General features: G+C 30.3%; 1 protein-coding gene and 1 pseudogene across 2 annotated transcripts; both read right to left on the reverse strand.

Moving 5' to 3' along the window:
* Nucleotides 1-11,777: 11,777 nt before the first annotated feature.
* Nucleotides 11,778-12,549, reverse strand: BDBG_16501 (uncharacterized protein; the record flags this gene model as incomplete). Its single annotated transcript, XM_031724446.1, has 2 exons — nt 11,778-12,052; nt 12,501-12,549. The coding sequence occupies 2 exons, from the start codon at nt 12,547-12,549 to the stop codon at nt 11,778-11,780; spliced, it is 324 nt and encodes a 107-aa protein (XP_031576923.1).
* Nucleotides 12,550-17,025: 4,476 nt separating this feature from the next.
* BDBG_16502 lies at nt 17,026-17,114 on the reverse strand (annotated as a pseudogene). The gene has a single exon. The product of its transcript is annotated as a tRNA-OTHER (tRNA).
* Between the last annotated feature and the right edge of the window lie 4,782 nt (nt 17,115-21,896).

The raw sequence follows: 21,896 nt of genomic DNA on the forward strand, positions 1-21,896 counted from the left end.
GTGGCGGACATATTACTTGCGAAAACAGAATTTTCCCAGCCCCCCCTGAAAATTAGTAGCAAAACACCACCAAAAAATCAAAATATCCGCATTTCTCTAGAATCATTCAATATCATCCAATACACGTCTTTTTCAATCAAATATCATCCAAATACACGTCTTTCTTACCTTTATCATCAATATGCCACCTCAACTCTGTGATTTCACCACCAACGAGATTGTACACCTTCTTAAGGATGGTTATATGCCTGCTGAGATCGCGCGAAGCATTGATTGTCATCTGACTACTGTATATCAAATTCAATGAAATCTTCACTGCTTTGAAACTGCTAGAGGACCTCATTCAACACACAGTGTAAAGTCAAAGATCACACCAGATATCTTGTCAGGATTGAAGGATTTTTTTGAGATGTATTCAACTGCATATCGCGATGAGGCTGTCTGCTTTGTGAAGAATGAATTTAATGTTGATATTCACCCACAGTCAATATCTAGAGTGTTGAAGAAACTGAATTTGATATGAAAGAAGATAATTAATATTACAATTAAATATCACTTGATATATAGAATCTACTAATTCATTAGTTCTATAATATAGGTTGAACTCATAGTCACTCAATACAATAAAGAACTTCAAGCTGAATAATGTATTCAACTCACTCAGTATCTCTCTGATCAACTAATCTTTTTGAATGAGAGTACTGTAAATAAACATACAGTGAATCAATAATATAAATGATCAAGCAGAGAATTCCCTTGTCATGTTAGAAGGCTCTGTAAACAATCTCAAAAATGATCAATCTTATCTGTGATAACTGTCAATGAATATATTAATTATGATATATATCAGAGATTCTACAATACAGAGAGATTTAATAAGTTTGTACATATCTGAATACTGCTCAAATATTAACAGAGTTATCACTACTTAGTGATGAATAATTATAATACTCATTGATCTCAAGAATTGAAGAATCTTTGCAGAGATGCAGATATTGAACTATTATTCTTATTATTATATTCATCTGACTATAATTCTATAGAGGAGTCTTTTCACACATTGAAGAAATAAATTAGAAGATATAGAGATCAGTTAGATACTCAGTTTAATGAAGATTTTAAAGCTTTTTTACATCATACAGTTGAGAACTTTATGAGAGAAAAAGATGTAAAAGAATATTTCAGATCTGCTTATATAGAATAGTATTGTAATAATCAGAAAGATTCAGATTGTAATTCATTCAACTATAATACAGATTTAGAGGTTGAAGTAGTATGAGATCTGCTCTCATCACTATAAGTAGTTGATAGAGATGATTTAAATTTCTGTAATCTTGTCTATTATAATGAATTTTTTAATTCATCTCTTATAATTTGAAATATACTCTTCTTAATATTCATATCAAGCAACTGTTCTCTTGTCAACATCTGTAGATAATTCAATTTAAATTCTTTCTTCTGAAGAATGAACTTAGTATCTAATAAATTAGAAGCTTTATTAGGTCTTCAGATTATCAATTATTTAAAGTATTTATCAAAGAATAAATCTGCTTATTCATCAAATTGAGGTATTGAACTGCTTCAAATTGAAGATGAATTTGATGAAGTTAATAACAGAATCAATGAAGAGTTCAACAGCAGATTCAATAGCAGATTCAACAGTGAATTTGATGAAGAATTCAATGAAGAATTTGACAGTGAATTTAATGAAGAATTTAATAAAAGATTTGATGACAGATCTGAACATAAATAATAATAAGGTTGTGAATTCAGTTCTTCTATTTCTTTCATCATATATTTCATTATCATCACATTGATTATCTCACTTGAAAATATTATATTTGATGAAGTTGAAGCTGCTGAAGCTGAAGAAGAGAATATAACTGCTAATAATTAAGAAGTCTGTATAGAAGAATTAAATATAGAAGTTATAGATTCATTCTTCTGATTCTTCTTCTTCTTTCTACTCATTAATTATTTTGTCATCTTTCTTGAAGAAGTCTCAATCATTACTTTATTATATTCAATATTATCTATTCAACTTACAATCTCACTACTCAGAAGTTAAATATGAGTATTATTATATACTATTCAGCAAGTGCTCTGCTCAAAGTTATAATAATTCATCTTTTGACAATGTCACTGAGCAGTTATCTCATGTTCAATCTGCAAAGAATCTCATTTCTTTGATTATCAATTTCAAACCTTCTTCAGTTATTGACTGATGACTGTGATTCTTGAATGTGTAAATGTCACGCTCCCGGCCGCGTCAAGGCCCTGTTGCGGTTTCACACAGCTCATTACTTTCATGTGAATGATTTCATCCTGTCTGAACTGGTTTTCAATCACTCTATGACATCATTCAGATATATTATAGAAAGATTCAATTGATGAATATAAGAACCTCACTTCTATACAAGGTCAGCAGATTACTTTTTCTTAACAGTGAGACACTGCTGAGGTATCACTTCAGCTATTCTTGCTTATAAAATGAGAGAAGAGTATCTGCTCATTATCTATATAGAATAACTAGATACTGACTTCTTATCAAAGAAGTCAGTGATTCATTTTCCTTCTACTGAAATATATATAAGAGTTACTGCATGTCTCATACAATCTTCTTAGTATACTAAGTATTATATCTGTGATATTCTTGTAATAACTCTGTAGTCTATGAGCTCACTATTCAAGTAAGATAGTTAAGCTTACTTATACAGCTTCTTAAACAACTATCTCTATATAATATCACTGACTAGTCATCACTTCAGTTCTGTTATATTACAATTTAAATCACTTTATCTGATTATATGTTTGAATCAGTTGAGCTCTAACAGACTGATATAATCTCATATATCTATGCTGAGACTGATCTGATCTCACTCTCTGAGAGAAATACTACATTATCTTCTAGAGTATGTACATCTCTATCTCAGCAGAAATCTGAGATTTCTGAACTCACTGCACATTTTAATATAAGCTCTTCAATCACTCTATCACTGTCACAGTCTCTACACATCTACATCTATCATGAAGATAGAGAGATTAAGATTGAAGATTCTTCAAGATATAAAAGAAATATCTTATCTGAATTTCACAGCTTTATCTGTACTCTTGAACAGAAATTTCACCTTAATCTGAGCTAGTATAATACTCATGAGATATAAGTAATATACACTGTTAACCTTCTTGAAGACATCTCTGCAACTACTTGAGTTATCAAGAAGAGAGAGCTTGAGTGTATCAATACTATCATAACTTGAAAAGAATTCAAGAACTTTCTACTGAATCAAATCAAAGATCACTGCAACTGCAGCTTTACAGCAGCACAGTAATTCAACTTATTATATTAATAAGATAATAAGAATTCTTCTGATTTTAATATAAGATTTGAAGAATATTAAGAGAAATTAGCTGATGATTTAAATCAATTAAAAACACAGCTTTATCTCATGAAGCTGACTTATAAGATGCAGATAATAATATTATAATATCAAAGTTCATTAATTAATTATACTGAGCTTATCAACCTGACTTCTTGAATCTATTTAAATAATCAATTCTTTAAGAAAAAGATTAATAAGATCTCTTCTAAGTAATCAATGATAGAATTTAAACAGCACTGTGATAGCTTCAGTACAGAGAAAGTAAAGAAGAATTTCAAGTATTCTGATTCTTCACTCACTGTGAAGAAATATTAAAAAAGATTTGATAAAGATCTCTGTTTTAACTGTGAAGCTGATGAACACTATATCAGTAATTATAAGAAGTTGAAGAAGAGAAGAAACTGAGAAGATATCTTCTCAAAGTTAACTTCTCTTCTAGCAAATGTATTCATGAAAGATAATGAAGAGAAAGAAATGAAGAATTAATAATTCTCATATCTCTGAGTTTATATTATAATCACAATGCATACTCTGAATAAGAAGATATTAGTGAGATGTCTACTTGACTTCAGAGTAAATACTAACTTCATATTCTATTTCTTTTCTTTAATGAAGAGTTGAAAGAAGATAGATCTGTCAGATTATATGAAATTTACTGATGAAATGAAATATCACTGTTTTAGCATAATTCAAGTAAAGTGTGTGATCACAGACTCAGAAGAAATCTTCAAGAAAAGCAGTCTGCTTCTTCACATAGTTAACATTATAGATGAGAATGTCATTCTAGATCTCTTATAATTGAGAGAAAACAATTCTTTTATTAACTGAGTTACTCAGATGTGACAGTACTGTCTCACTGATAAAGAGACAGTGATAGAGAAATCTGAAGAGTTTCATTGAAAGAATCTTGAGAAAAAGATTGAGTTAATATACTGTGTAGTAGATGATTGAGACTTGAGAATAGATAAAGAAGTCATCACTCTCACTGCAAGATTAGCAGCAGTATCTGTTATTGAAGATAAATGTATATAATGTCTCTTTACAGATTTTAAGAATGTCTTTTCAGAAAGAGAAGTAGTGAAGTTTTCTGACATCAAGATGTAATATAAGATTCATCTTAAAGACAGTGTAACAGTGCTGTACAGGCCTCTTTACAACTTGTCTATAAAGAAATTGAATGTTCTGCATAAATATCTTGAAGAAGTACAATCAAAGAACTGAATATATTTATTAAAGAGTTCAGCAGAGACATCTATACTCTTTATACTCAAGAAGAATGATAGACTATACTTATGTGTAGACTACAGAGGTCTCAATAAGATGACAGTTAAGAATCACTATTTATTACTATTAATTAATGAGATGATCAATTGATTATCTGAAGCAAAGATGTTCTTAAAAATTGATATATAGAATATCTATCATAGAATCAGAGTTAATAAAGATAATATTTAAAAAATGACTTTTTATATCAAGTACAGCAATTTTAAATATCTTGTTTTATCTTTTAATCTTTATAATACTTCAGTCATCTTTCAAATCTATATAAATGAAATGCTGTGAGACCTTGTCAATATCTTCTGTATAGTATATCTGAACAACATTTTAATCTTCTCAAAATCAGAGAAAGAATATAATACTCATATTCAAGAAGTATTGAGTCACTTGAGATAGTATTAACTCTATATAAACACTGAAAAATGCTTATTCTACATGCAGAAGATTGATTTCTTAGGTTATATTATTAAGATAAACAGCATTTCAATGAACAGAAGTCAGGTCTCTGTCATTGAGAACTGACTGACATTACAGATGTACTGTGAGATGTAGATGTTTCTAGAATTTACAAATTTCTATAGATAATTCATTTATACATATTCACAGATTACTGTCTCTCTTACAGATTTGTTAAAGAGAAGTGTGAAAGACAGAAAAACAGAACTATTTATTCTCACTCAAGATATTATACAGATGTTTGTAGAATTGAAACAAGCTTTCACAGATATTATAATACTGAATCACTTTAACTCTGACTTACTCAGTCAGTGTGAGACTAATGTATTTAGAAATGAGATCTATGAAATCTTTTCACAGTTGACACTGAAGATCTTTCAACATTGAAAGAATTAAAGAATAATTATCTCTGAGAAAACAGATAATAAATTATCTATAAGAGAAGACTTTTTCACAGAGTCTATAAAACACTGTGAATAAAGATCAGTGATCTTCTTCTTCAAGAAGTTATTACTTATACAGAGAAGATATGATACTCATAATCAGAAGATGTTAGTAATTGTTAAATTCTTTAAGATCTGATAACATTATCTTCAGAGTAGTAAGTACTCAGTGTAAGTTCTCACTGATCATGCAAATCTGCATTACTTCTTGATAATAAAAAGCTTGATAGAATATTAAGCCAGGTGAGCAGAGCTGCTTTCAGAGTATGATTTCTATATCTGATATTATTCAGATCAGCTTAACTCTACTGACACACTGTCTAGATAATCTGATTATAATATTATTAATGCAGAGAAGAATTCTATAAAAGAATCTCTATTATCACTGCAGAAGAAGCTGGCTGCAGAGAGTTGAGATTCTCTGAAGCTTGAAAACAGTGCTGAAGAGATAGCTGTATGACTCAGTATAGAAGATGAAAGAAAACTCAGATCTCTGCAGAGAACTGACACTGAAGATTATAAGCTTCTCATATCACATCTTATAATTATTAAATTGATAAAGAATGAAACAGTCTATAATCTTTCAATCTGACTACTTTTGAAATTCATTGATAAGTTATAGAAGAAGAACATCTTTACTACAGCTTAAATTCAGAAGTTAAAGAAGAAAGAATTCAGTTTGAACTTAAAAAGAGACAGACTCTGAGTGAGATAATACTACTAAGAAATCAAGTTACTGATAACTAGAAGAATGTGAACTTCTACTACTGAATAATTCAGTCTTCATCTCTCATAGTAGAGCAGTGTGTTAGAAGTTATTAAGAATTCATTATAATAATCTTCATACAGAGCACTTCAGATTAGAGAAGACTGAGAAGCTTTTAAAATATAAATATACTTAAGACAAGCTTCAGACAGATGTTAAAGAGTATATTAAGACTTATAATATCTGTTAAAGAATAAATATTCTGCAGTATAAGTAATACAATAAGTTGATATCACTGTCTGTTTCAAAGAGCTTATAGCAGAATTTATCAATGAATTTCATAGTTAATCTGCTGAAGTTAATAAGAGTCAAAGAATATAACTTAATTTTAATCATTGTTAACTACTTTATAAAGATAATCAGATATATCTCTACTTATAAAAAGATTAAAGTCTCTGAATTGACTGATCTGTTTTTAAATATTATTATTTATAATCACAGTGCTCTGAAATTGTTGATAACAGATTGAGAATCTCTCTTCATCAGTAAATACTGATCAGCTTTTTACTATCATCTTATAATAAAATATCTTCTCAGTACTGCTTTTCATTCACAGACAGATAATCAGACTGAATATTAAAATCAGATACTAAAACAGTATCTTCAAGTATTCTATTTATATTATCAGAATAATTGACTTAAACATCTTCTAACTGCTGAATTTATATATAATAATACAAAGAATGTAATCTTAAAGATATCTTCTTTCTATACTTATTATAAATATAATTCTTCATTACTCAGTGATATTATAGATAATATTTTAAAGAGAGAAATAGATAGTCAGAATATCAGACAGATACAGAGAACAGAGTATCTCTCAGTATTAGAAGTAAAAGTAAGATTGAAACTTTTAAATAAAATTTATAAGAAGACAGTAAAAAGCATTCACTATGCTCAGAAGCAGTAGATGAAATACTATAATTAAAAACATCTTTCAATGAAGTTCTTAATAGAGAATCAAGTGCTACTTTTAACAAAGAATATTAAGATAATAAGATTATATAAAAAGCTCAGTAAGTGATGACTAGAATCTTTCTTAGTAATAAGAGTGATAAGTAAGCAGATATATAAGTTGAAATTACTTACAGAATTGAAATCAATTTATTCTGTTTTTCACATTTTCTATTTAAAGCTCTATAAGCAACACTCTGAGATGAAGCTGTCTCAGTCAGATAACATTGAGATCAAAAGTGATATTAAATATCTTATAAAGAAAATATTGAATAAGTGAATATATTACAGTAAGCTTCAATACCTTGTTAAATAAGAAGAATATTCATTGTCAGAGAATTTATAAAAACTGCTTGAATATTTGAAAAATGCTGAGAAAGAGATTATAAGCTATAAGATAACTAGTAGAGACTGCTCTGTTATACATCAGAGACATTGAGTAAGAAATACTGTTTAAAGACTTCTCATTTTTCTCAAAGAGTTTTTTAGAGATAATCTTACAGTGATAAGCTGATGTCTTATAAACTCTGTAACACTCTTCTTCTATTTTCTCTTAAAGAGTTTTTTAGAAGTTTAATGAGACTATACAAGTGTAAAATTCCTGAAGCAGTTAATAAGAAAAGAAAGAGATATTTAAAACTAATAAAAAGATTAATATTAATCAACCTGCAGACTGCTGCTAATCTAATGAGGTCACAGCTTACTGAAAAAGTAAAAAGAGAGAATCTCAGAGTCTACTCATTAACAATTACACTCTCATTAAACTCATTCTTCACTGTTGAAGTGTCACGCTCCCGGCCGCGCCAAGGCCCTGTTGCGGTTTCACACGGCTCATCACTTTCATGCGGATGATTTCATTCTGTCTGAACTGGTTTTCAATCACTCTATGACATCATTTGAATATATCATAGAAAGATCTGATTGATGAATATGAGAACCTCACTTCTATATAAGATTAGCAGATTACTTTTCCTTGATAGTGAGACACTGCTGAGATATCACTCTGACTATTCTTGCTCATGAAATGAGAGAAGATATCTGCTCATTGTCTATATAAAATAGCTAGATGCTGACTTCTTATGAAAGAAGTCAGTGATTTGTTTTTCTTCTACTGAAATATATATAAGAGTTACTGTGTATCTCATACAATCTTCTTAGTATACTAAGTATCATATCTGTGATATTCTTGCAATAACTCTGTAGCCTACAAGCTCACTATTTAAGTAAGATAGTCAAGCTTACTTAGACTGGCCGGCGGGACCATGAATTTCACATTTGGTCCCATTTGGTCTGGTCTCATACATTTCTTGGCGTGAGTCCCACCAGGACCAAGCCTCAAAAAAATCTGAAAATGGACCATTTCTGAGAGAAATGGTGTGAAAAATGACCAGATTTAATTCAAGAACAGTGAAATGAAAGTAATTTCTCAGAATAAACTATGAAAGATGATTATTCTTTCAAAATCAGAATGAGACTGAGACTGAAGATCAAAATCAGTCTCATTCAGTTCATTCAGTGATTGCTTATATAATCAGAATTTGGTTATAATTATTAATAATGCTCATGAAACAACTAAATACATTCTTGTGCAAGTTTATTCTTCACTTTCTCATGAAAACTACACTTCTCTGATATACTGTGATCAGAGGTATTAAACTGTCTGATAATTTCATGTTTTACAATCATGAGTTTCTTGATTGTTTCTTCTTATAATTGTCTCTGATGATAGTAATAAATATCTTGACTTGAGTTGAACTTTTACTTCATTCTCACCTCTGTCAATGAAATTGTCAGAATATTACATATCATCAGTGCAACAGTTGAATATATACTCTCAACAATTTTTCATAACTCTAGAATTGATTTGATGTGTAAATTCATCAGATTATCTTAAAGATAGCAGTCAAATTCAGTTTTACAAGTATGTAGTTTTGCCTGATTTTCAGTTATAATCAATGTATGTAAGTTCTGTTTCAAAGTTAGTATTATAGTTCTATGTGATATGAAGTGTTATCAAAGATTGTTACTTACTAGAGAATTGTATTTCACTGTCTTCATATCTTGAACATCTGCTTGTTCAAATCTCTGATAGTTGGTATTGTAGTAGTCTCAGACTAATTTGACATATGAGTCTCATTTCTCCTCTGTTCAATCTTGAGAAGTGTAGATATTAACTCAATAGAAGAGATCTAGTAGAGCTGCTATAGTATAGTACTCTGCAAAAGATTGTTCAGTTTTGCTGTAATAATATGCCAGTTTATCTCTTACAGCAATAATAGCCTGTGCTATAGCATCATCTCAGACTGAATTTCTTTTTGAGTGATTCAACTGCTTCTCAAGATGAGTAAATAAACTGTTATACACTCATCAGACTGACTGCAGCATTGATGTACAAGTGATTGAGACTGTCTTTGTTATCTTATAAAACTGAAACAGTAAATCAATCACATATTTCAACTGAGTTCACTTCATATCAGAAAGTTTCAATATCTGAATCTTTTTCTGATCAGAGTGTTACACTCAATGATCAATCATCTGATACAATCAAAGAGTCTGAACAGTTATCTTATATATTGAACTTCACTGTGTTCTAACATTCTGTATCATATTCAGTGATATGACTGATTTATTTATTTATTAAATATCATGAAATTGTTGTTGTTATTTAGAGGAGGTACAAATCACATTAACAATGTTTCAAATCTGTGATATTTAAATTATTAGTCAATCTATTCAAAATTAACAGTAGTGTTATTAAAAAGCATTATTAAAAAGCAATATTAAAAAGTGTTGTCAAAAAACATTATCTTTTGCAAAGTGAATACAAAAGTTACTTGAGTAATTACTTTCATCTCATTCTCATTTCAAGAATCAGTCATCTCATTATTCTTTATCTCAATGTTAAGATTCTTTATCAGTGTTTGTATCACAAGTTAAATCACATGAGCAATGCAGAGAATATAACCTTGTTTATTATTTCAGAAATGCAAAGCCAATTTTTGCTTCAAGCTCTTCATCATAGTGTAGTTATTTGCAGCATTATCAGTTATAATTGTAAGAAGACTGAGACTAATATCTCAATAGTCATTTTTAATCACAGTTATTAATATCTCTGTCATATAATCCTCAGTATGACTACTGATCAATGATTCAAATTCAATTAATGTCTCTTAATAAGTTCAGTTCTCATCAATGTAATAACATGTAACTCTTATAAATGTAAGATTATTTGTACTAGTTCATGCATTCACTGTAAGAGACACTCTTTGATAATTCTTCAACTCTGATTCTAGATGTTGCATATTAACTTTGTAGTATATCTCAAGGTTGAACTGAAGACAGAATTGATGTAAAATATGAAGATTTGAATTAAGCATTTGAAGAAGTGTTCAGAATTCAGGGTTTTCAATTGATTGAAGAGAAAGATTCAGAGATATACACATGTGAAGTAATTATTCACAGAAGTTATCAGATAAGAGTTGTGAAATCAGAGTACTGATATGTGATTATTTTCATATGATTTTCTTCAAATTAGAAAGTTAGTATTATTAAAAATCATTATCTGATAGAGCAACTTATCAGCTCAGTAGTAATTTTCTGATTATTTTTCTTTTATTATCTGTATTCTGATGACTTCAGATATCAGAAAATTTCTTCAGAGTTATGATCAGTTTATGATGAATGTTTCTGAATAAAGTTGCAGTGATTGTAGCAGAGAGATAACTCTTTAGTAATCTATAATACAACCTGTTGATAATTATTTCATAGTTCATCTCAGTGTTTGTGTTGAGTTTTTCATAAATTTCATAACCTGGAATCAGATGTGAAGAATGAAGTAATTATTCATTATAATTGAAAGAGAGCATTCTATATTGAATTGTAAATAATATAGACTTTGTAATTCACAGTGATTTCTTGAAGAGTTTATGAATCTTTAATAGAAGTAAAAGAAGTGAAAGAAGTGAATTCAGAAGATATGATAATAATTTGAGAAAGATGATAATTTATTTTCAATAACTGATCACTGATGTATGTAAGAAGAATTAATATAAGAGAAAATAATCTTGTTTCTTAGCTTAGTTATAATTTTAGTACTAACTCAGATTAGATATCATCAATATATAAAAGTAAATAAACAATCTTGATTAATCTCTGTCATATTTCTTGAAATATATTAATATTATGAAAGAGAGTGTTATTAAATTACATTATCAGATAATATTATTAAAAATATATTAATATTATAAATATCAATGTTGAAAAAATGTTGATACTTATATATTATAGTGATTTGTGAATCATGATAGTTAAATATATATATATATATATATATTATTCCTGACTTGATTACAACTTGTATAATAATTTTTAAAAACTCAAAATTAATTTTAATTATTAATAATTATGAACTTATAACTAACTAATATAAAAAGAAAAAAACTTTTTCTACTCATTATCTTTCTGCTCTTTCTCATTCTTCTTATCATTCTTTATAATTCACTTCTCATTCTTCTTCTTCTTCTTCTTCTTCTCATCTGAGATGATAATCATCTTAAAATCTCTCTCTACTGCCTTCTCAGAGAAGGGTTCCTGCTGCTCTCTCTCAGCCAGGTCAACCTGTACCTCAAAATCCCGCATTTTCTGATCTGCTGTCTTGGGTTCCACTTCAGTAGTAAGCAGATTGACATGCTCAGAGAGCAGAGCTGTCTTCTCAATGTTCTGAATCATGAAGCATATTTGAGACCTGAACAAGGCCTCAATTCCCTTCTTCTCTGCCAGCTTCTGCTAATCAATTAGAGAACAGAAGTGTTATTAAAAATCATTATCTCTCAATAAATAAAAAACTTATCAGTTTTAACTTCTTTATCTTCTACTTTAACATCTTCTTAATCTTCTTCTACTGCTGCTTATTTACAGTAACACTCTTCTCATCTCTCTCTCTCTTCATCTTAGTCTCAAATCATTCTTGAAACTTCTTCTGATTTCATCACTGCTGTATGAGACTCTTCACTATCTTCTTCTTTAATCTCTTACAGGCAGTGTCATCTGTATTATTTCTATACTTAGTTCAGTCTAAATCTATCAGAAGTGTTACTTAAAATTGTTATTATTCTACTCTCTTACAGAGCCTCTTCAAGGCATTATAATGTGTCTTACAATCTGTCTTCTCTCACTTGAACACCTTCTTCTTCTCTCTCTTCAATCTGTGACAGCACTCACGCGCCTTGATGGTCCGCAGGACCGCAGAATATTTGAAGAGGAATGACATGATTGATTTCAATGAGTGTTAAAGAGAGGTGAAGGCAGAAGAGATGATCAGAAATGATATGATAATGATAATGATAATGATGATGATGATGATAATAATGATGATAATAGTAATAATGATGATAATAATAATAATGATGATGATGATGATGATGATGAAAGGAAAAGTGCATTGAAATATATTACTGACTTATCAAATATAAAAAGACTCAAAGAAAATATTAACAGCTTTCAGCAATGTACAGAAACAGCTACAGTGTTGCATAGTAACATCATCTTCATTCAATACATGCACTGTTGATATTCTTTGAATACAGTTATCATATAATCTGTATCAGAGATATATGCAGAAAACAGATCTTTGTTACTAGAATAAATGATTGCAGCAATTCTCTGTTTTCATATTATAAAGATAAGTTATTCTCATTTCTTTCTTCTCTCTTTTCTCTTCTTCAATCAATCACTAATTTCAAGCTGATATGAAAACTATTAAAACACTCTTAGAAACTCTCAAATTGAAGAGTATAGACTAATTAAATTTCAAATGCAGAAGAAATCAAATTATCTTCTACAGATTCAATTACTCACTCTCTCTCAAATAAAACAGCAGTCACATCCCCCCCTTCTCTCAATCAAATGAAACATGGCCTGTGAAAAGTGAGTATCACATCAGATTATAATGATCAACACAGCCCCAGCATGCAGAGCTGCATATATGCAGTGTGTGCTGAACTGAGAGACTGTGTGAGTTGTAAACTGACAGCAGCATCTCAGAGAGAGCTGTGTGATGTGAGAAAGCTGCAACTCTCAGTCACATGCATAGAGAATGAATTGCTGCAGTAAGTGCATATGTATTGAAGTAACACTTTTTGATAATACTCAGTCTCTGATATGATGAAAATAGAGTCTCTCTGTGAGATTCATTTTTATCAGAAGTCAGAGAATCTTATATTTCTCAAGATCATCTTTACATGTCTTGTCTGTGAAATTGATGAGAGAAATCATTGATTCCAGTGTTCTGTTCTTGATGTCATTCAAGTGGCAGCAGAGTTCACCCTGGCCACACTTTTTGAGTGTATATTTTCTAATTATTCACATTTATATAGATATATACTGATTATTTATTAGATAGTGTTAAGACAATGACTCATCACAGCTGTGTTACTCTCACTGTGAGAGATACATGATTGGTGATGAACATTGTAAAGACTCTGAAAAGTGAGTATTTTGAGAGTGCTGCAGCTCTGTGATCTTGATTTTTTTTTGTTTTTATTTTTTATTTTTTTCTTTTCCTTTTCTTTTTTTTTTTTTGTTGTGATTTTTTCTTGTTGTTTTATTTTTTATTTTTTTATTATTTTTTGTATTTTATATTTTTTTTTTAATTAAAATGATATCAATTATGATCTGTGTTTAGAAAAGTAATGATATTTGATAACACTCTCTATTGAATTTTCAACAAATGAGCACTATGTTATGATATTATGTAAGTGAGAAATGATTTCATGATCTCATTTAATGCTATTTTCAATAATGAGATCAGAATGAAAATGTGACTAAGAATTCAAATATATTCTTTATCTGAGACTAGATTTTTATTTGAAAAGTGAATCTGAGACCTTTAATATCTGAAATAATGTGATTTGAAATCAATATGATGAACACAAACCATGATCAGAAGTAATGCTTTTAGGCAACATGACAACTGTAAAGTTTGATCCTGGTCTCAGACACGGTCACACGGTCAGTCTAAGCTTACTTATACAGCTTCTCAAACAACTATCTCTATATAATACTACTGACTAGTCATCACTTCAGTTCTGTTATGTTATAATTCAAATTACTTAATCTGATTACAAGTTTGAATCAGTCAAGCTCTAACAGACTGATATAATCTCATACACCTGCACTGAAACTGATCTGATCTCACTCTCTGAGAGAAATACTACATCATTCTCTAGAGTGTATACATCTCTATCTCAGCAGAAATCTGAGATTTCTGAATCTGCTGTATATTTTAACATGAGCTCTTCAACTGCTCTGTCATCACTGCAGCCTCTACACATCTACCTCTATTATAAAGATAGAGAGATTAAGATCAGAGATTCACTGAGATATAAGAGAAACACCTTGTCTGAATTTCATAGCTTTACTCATACTCTTGAATGAAAATTCCACCTTAATCTGAGTTAGTATAATACTCATGAGATATGAGTAATATACACTGTCAACCTTCTTGAAGGCATCTCTGCAACTACTTGAGCTATTAAGAAGAGAGAGCTTGAGTGTATCAATGCTGCTATAACTTGAGAAGAATTCAAGAACTTTCTACTGAATCAAATCAAAGATTACTGCAATCACAGCTTCACAGCAGCACAGTGATTCAACTCATTATATTAATAAAATGATAAGAATTCTTTCAATTTCAACACAAGATTTAAAGAATATTAAGAGAAATTAACTGATAATTTGAACTAATTAAAAACACAGCTTTATCTCACAAAGCTGACTTACAAGGTGTGAATAATAATATCATAATATCAGAGTTCATCAATCAATTATACTGAGCTTGTCAACCTGACTTTTCAAATCTATTTGAAAAATCAATTCTCTGAGAAAAAGGTCAACAAGACCTCTTCTAAGCAATCAATAACAGAATCTAAATAATGTCATGACAGCTTCAGTGTGAAGAAAGTAAAGAAGAATTTCAAGTATTCTGATTCTTCACTCACTGTGAAGAAATATTAAAAAAGATTTGATAAAGATCTCTGTTTCAACTGCAGAGCTGGTAATCACTATATCAGTGATTGTAAGAAGCTGAAGAAGAGAAGAAACTGAGAAGACATCTTCTCAAAGTTAACTTCTCTTCTGACAAATGTATCTGTGAAAGATAAAGAAGAGAAAGAAAAGAATTAACAATTCTCATATCTCTGAGTTTATGTTATAATCACAATGCATACTCTGAATAAGAAGATATCAGTAAGATATCTACTCAACTTTAAAGCAGATGTCAACTTCATATTCTATTTCTTTTCTTTAATAAAGAGTTAAAAGAAGATAGATTTATCAGATCATGTGAAATTTACTGATGAAATAAAATGTCATTATTTTAACATAATTCAAGTGAAGTGTGTGATTACAGACTCAGAAGAAATCTTCAAGAAAAGCAGTCTGCTTCTTCACACAGTTAATATTATAGATGAGAATGTTATTCTAGATCTTCTGTAATTGAGAGAAAACAATTCTCTCATTGACTGAGTCACTCAGATGTGATGATATTACCTCACTAATGAAGAGACAGTGATAGAGAAATCTGAAGAGTTTCATTAGAAGAATCTTGAGAAAAAGATTGAGTTGATATACTGTGTAGCAGGTGATTGAGACTTGAAAACAGGTGAAGAAGTCATTATTCTCACTGCAAGATTAGCAGCAATATCTGTTATTGAAGATGAATATACACAACATCTCTTTACAGATTTTAAGAATATCTTTTTGAAAAGAGAAGCAGTGAAGTTTTCTGACATTAAGATATAATATAAGATTTATCTTGAAGACAGTGTAACAGCACTGTACAGATCTCTTTATAACTTATCTGTAAAGAAATTAAATATTCTGTGTAAATATCTTCAAGAAGTGCAATCAAAGAACTGAATATATTTATCAAAAAGTCTGACAGAGACATCTATACTCTTTATACTCAAAAAGAATGATAGGTTATATCTATGTATAAACTACAGAGGTCTTAATAAGATGACAGTTAAGAATTGCTATTCATTACTATTGATTGATGAGATGATTGATTGATTATCTGAAGCAAAGATGTTCTTAAAGATTGATATATAGAATATCTATTATAGAATCAGAGTTAATGAAGATGATATTTGAAAAACAGCTTTTTATATCAAGTATAGCAATTTTGAATATCTTATTTTATCTTTTAATCTTTGTAATGCTTCAGCTATCTTTCAGATCTATATAAATGAGACACTGCAGAGCCTTGTTAATGTCTTCTGCATAGTATATCTAAATAACATTTTAATCTTCTTAAAATCAGAGAAAGAACATGATACTCATGTTCAAGAAGTATTAAGTCACTTGAGACAGTATTAACTCTATATAAACACTGAAAAATGCTTGTTCTATATGCAGGAGATTGATTTCTTAGATTATATTATTAAGATGAATGATTATTATTATTATTATTATTATTATTATTCTTTCATTATACTCATATGCAAGCGGAGCTTATGATAAGTCCTTGCGTGATGTTAAATACAGGTCAAGTATTGATTATACAGGAGGAAATACAGGTGTTGAGACCATGTCAAGATAATAAGAACATAGGAAAATACAAAGAAGTGACAATTAGATACATGCAATAATAACTTCCCAGCTCAGGAACATAGAGCGATTCATTGAAGTGATTTGTACACCTCTGTATTTATTAGAAACCTGAGGTGCTTAAGTTCCGGATTTAATGTATCCCCTGCGGGTTTCGAACCCACGCGCCTTGGTTTCCCACGCCAAGGCGCTACCGGGTGGCCGCATTAACCATTCGGCCACTGAGGCTGAGATGAATGATATTTCAATGAACAGAAGCTGAGTCTTCATCATTGAGAACTGACCAGTGCTGCAGATGTATCATAAGATGTAGATATTTCTAGAATTTGTAAATTTCTACAGACAATTCATCTATACATATTCACAGATTACTGTTCTTCTTACAGATCTGTTAAAGAGAAGTATGAAAGATAGAAAAACAGAACTGTTTACTCTCACTCAAGACACTGTGCAGATGTTTGCAGAATTAAAACAAGCTTTTACAGATATTACAATACTGAATCACTTTAATTCTGACTTACTCAGTCAGTGTGAGACTGATGTATTCAGAAATGAGATCTGTGAAATCTTTTCACAGTTGACACTGAAGACCTTTCAATATTGAAAGAATCAGAGAATAATTATCTCTGAGAAAACAGATAATGAATTGTCTATGAAAGAAGGCTTTTTTATAAAGTCTATAAGATATTATAAATAGAGATTAGTGATCTTCTTCTCTAAGAAGTTATCACTTATACAGAGAAGATATAATACTCATGATCAGAATGTGGTTCGGAAGAATGTACAACTATCAGATAATAACGCGGCCGCTTCCGAACTACTAGCGTACGAATGTAAAGGGGGGGCCATAGCGGCCACTAATTAATTTAGTGTATGAGATTCAATATATAAGAAGCCGGTGTACATCCGTAATCATATGCTGGCTTAAGCAACCTTTGAATCACATCTAGTAGCATATCTAAAAACCAGTGAGAAGTGCAGACTTCTTCAGAGTGTGATAATTCCATCTACAAAGTGATTCATAGTTATCATGCCAGTGTGGTTCTAGAATGTCTCAAAAGATAGTGTATAAAGAGCAGTGAGCAGAAAAGCATTTGATTGATACTGCTTCACTTGTTAAGAGAAAACTTCACACTCAGACAAATGCCATGTATGTAAATGAATGAGATGTGAGAAAGAGAATGAGAGCAGTGAATGAGATTCAAAGAAGTTCACTCTCTACTTAAAAGAAGAATAAAAGAGAGGAATAATTATCACTGAAGTTGTATAATAATAACAGAAATCATATAATGATATAATGATACAGTGATATAGTGATATAATAATACAGTGATATAGTAATATAATAATACAGTGATAACAATAGACATTATATAATCAATGATAAAATCACTGAAATGAATATCTTCTCTAGCTGATATAAACAATACTCTTCTCTGCTATCTGAACTGAAAGATATGCAGAATCTCTCAGAGAGTTTACTTAAAGTAGTAAGAAAAGCAGCTGAGACTGCTGAACTGAAATCAAAGCTCTGTATGTGTATAAGAATTCTAAATGAGATCAAGGCCTTGTATACACAGTGACAGACTGAGATGAAAGTCAAACAACAATTGACATTCACTGCAGATTAAGCATTCACTATAAAGAGCTTCACTGATACAATTATCATCATTAATAAGAATAGAGAAAATCAGATCTTAGATCTGCAGTGAGAGATTGAATATTTATACAGATAGATGACTACACTGAATCTGAAGATCTTATCACAATTATTCACAATCTCTTCAGAAGTGTATATATTATCAGAGACTGCTGTACAGAATGAGAATCTGAGTATGAAATATATCAAGCTGAAAGATCTGCTGAAGCTACTAAGCTTTAATAATGACTGAAAAAATAATACTGCAATCAGCTGACTAAGTCAGATACAATTATATTATCAGATTGAATATGAACTCACAGACAGACAGTCAACAGAATTTTAACAAGTCTTAAGATCTGTTATATTTCTATATGAAAAAGCAAAGTTATTATAAATAACTGATGAAAAGATAAATCTTACAGATCTGAAGTAATATTCATTTTCATAAATATGAAATGAGTTTTTCAAATGAATCTTGTATAACTTTGAGAAAGTGAATATATAAGACAAGTGTTACAAACACTTCACTAAGTGTAGACAAGTGAGTGATCTTACATCATACTTTATACACTTCAGTTTACACTATCTCACATTGAATGAAGAGCTTTCAATATCTTTCTGTTTACAGATCTTCATTCATGATCTTACATCTGAGTTGAGAGTGAAATGAAAATGCTTAATCTCATAATCAGGCACAGTGAAAGAAGCATACAATATTCTTATCATACAGGAATAAGTGAGTCAATTGCAATAGAAAATACTGTAATCAAGTATATCTCAGTGAAGAACAGATAATCAGACTTCTATAACACAAGCTACATACTCAGACATGATGAATCTAGATCTGAATGTCATTGCTAAAGCACTGAATCCTCTGAAAAAGAGATTCTCTGAGTGAAAATCTTGATATTATGAGCATTGAGCTTACTTCAACTGTAGATGTTAAAATCATGATATAAAAGATTGCACTCAGCATGTGCAGTTAAGAGAAGCAAGAGAGTCAAAAAACTAGCAGAATCAGTGAGCTCAGAGACACTTGCTGATATTCTATAAAAAGTCTTTAAAGTGAAAGAGATGTCTGTGTTAGATAACTCTCTGAATTCTGTAAACACAAAGAGAAAGCAGGCTTCTGACTGAAGTGTGAGTGAGGAAGTGAACACTCATCTCAATGTCTTGAGATCTGAAATGTTAATGTATAAGAAGCACTTGAATAAGAATTGAGAGATGACTGTAAAAGTATTAGCAGACACAGAAGCTTCTACATAATATATTGATGATTATATAATTTGAAGATTGAAAGAGGTCTGCTGAGTGAAGAATCTCTGATGCATAAGATTATCTGATAATTAATATTTGATATCATCTGCAAGAGTAAGAGTTCCCTTGTACTTTGAAGAATGATCTTGCTATATTTGAGCGTGAGAGCTGCAGAATGTGAAATATGATCTTATTCTCAGACTTAATTGATTTCAAAGATTCAATCTGCAGATTCAATGATGTACATGTCATATACAGTTAACTGATAGAAAGAAAACAGTTCATACAATTCTATCAACTGATATGAGAAGAACATTTCACACCTCTGATATAGAAGAATTAAATCTGCTTACACATCAATAAGTAAAGAGAATGATTCACAAGACCTCATTCAAGAGCATTCTGTATGTCATACAGAACCTGAAAGCAGAGAAAACCAAGATAAAAGATATGCAGAAGAATAAGTGTATGAAGAAGCTTCTGAAGAAGCATGAGAAGGTCTTCTGAACAGATCTTTCATCAGAATTGCTGCTGAAATGAGAATTCATACATGAGATTGACACAGAGGACATAAAACCAGTCAATCAGAATGCATACTCTCTGTCACAAATGTATCTTGAAGAACAGAAGTGTCAGATCACAGACCTTCTAGAACATGATCTCATATAACTCTTATCAAGTATGTGAGGCTTTTCAGTTCTATTTATGAAAAAGATGAGTGAGAAGTGATGAATATGTATCAATTATCAAGCACTCAATAAGCTTATGATCAAGAATGAATATTCACTGTCATAGATTCAACAACAGTTGAATACAGTGAGAAACACCTGATATCTATCAAAGATTGATCTTCTCTCAGAATACTGACAGATCTGTGTAGATGAACTGTCAGTTCTGTGAATCACATTTAATACACAATGAGAGAAGTTTGAATTCCTGACAATGCTATTCAGTCTGACAAATGTGTCTGTCATCTTTCAAATGATGATGAATACAATTCTTCATAAACAGAATGAAATCTCATGTCTTATATATCTCAATAATATTCTAGTCTTTTCAAACTCATATAACAAACATCTGAAGCATCTTGATGAAGTGCTTATAACTCTGACAGAGTATAAGCTCTATGTCAAATCAATCAAGTGTGTGTTTGAAATGAAAGAGTTGAAGTTTGTAGAACATGTAGTGAGTGATGACTGTATAAGCCTCATTCTGAAGAAATTGAATGTTATAGTGAATTGACTACAGCTGAGAAATGTATATTATATATAACAGTTTCTTAAGTTGATCTCATATTACTGCAGATTTATTAAGGATTTCACATGAATATCTGCATCACTCTCAGATCTCTTAAGAGAAACAGATACAAATCTGTGAAAGAAGAAGTTTTGTTCAATCATCTGAAATATCATATGTGAAGAGGCTTTTCTCACACTGAGAAAACATGTAATAATATTCTCAGTGCTTATTCAATCAGATCATGATAAATCTTTCTATATCAAGACAGATGCATTTGAATGAGCTATCAGAGACACTCTTCTACAGATGAGTAAGAATGACAAGCTGCACTCAGTGGTATATAATGATAGAAAACTATCAGATGCTGAGCTCAATTACTCAGTGCATGAAAAGAAATTGCTAGTAATCAAGCATATACTGATGTTGTGAAATAGATATATTAACAATGAGTATACAATAACAGTGATCACAGATCATAAAAGTCTTGTCTATCTATAATTAATAACAAAATCTTTCAAACACTTAGCATGTTGAATCTCAGAGTTCTAAGCATATGATCTTCATATCAAATACTGAAAGAGATTGAATATAGTGATGTCTGATACAATCAGTCACAGACCTAATTTCATGAATGAGAGTTCTGTAAACCAGGCACAAGAAATGTTTGTGTTAAACATGCTGAGAAGATGCAAGGAATCAGAATGAGTGAATGCTATGATCTCTCACTTGAAGAATGACAAGATGTTGAATAACAAGTGTCTCATAAGAGTAGTAGAAGAGATGCTTCTGAACTTCAAGCTGAGAAAATTGAGAAATGAAAACAACATTGTGCTTTATCACAATCTAGAATATGCAGAAGCTCTCTATCTAGA

The sequence above is a fragment of the Blastomyces gilchristii genome (assembly GCF_000003855.2).
Source record: "Blastomyces gilchristii SLH14081 genomic scaffold supercont1.3, whole genome shotgun sequence".
NCBI lineage: Eukaryota > Fungi > Ascomycota > Eurotiomycetes > Onygenales > Ajellomycetaceae > Blastomyces > Blastomyces gilchristii.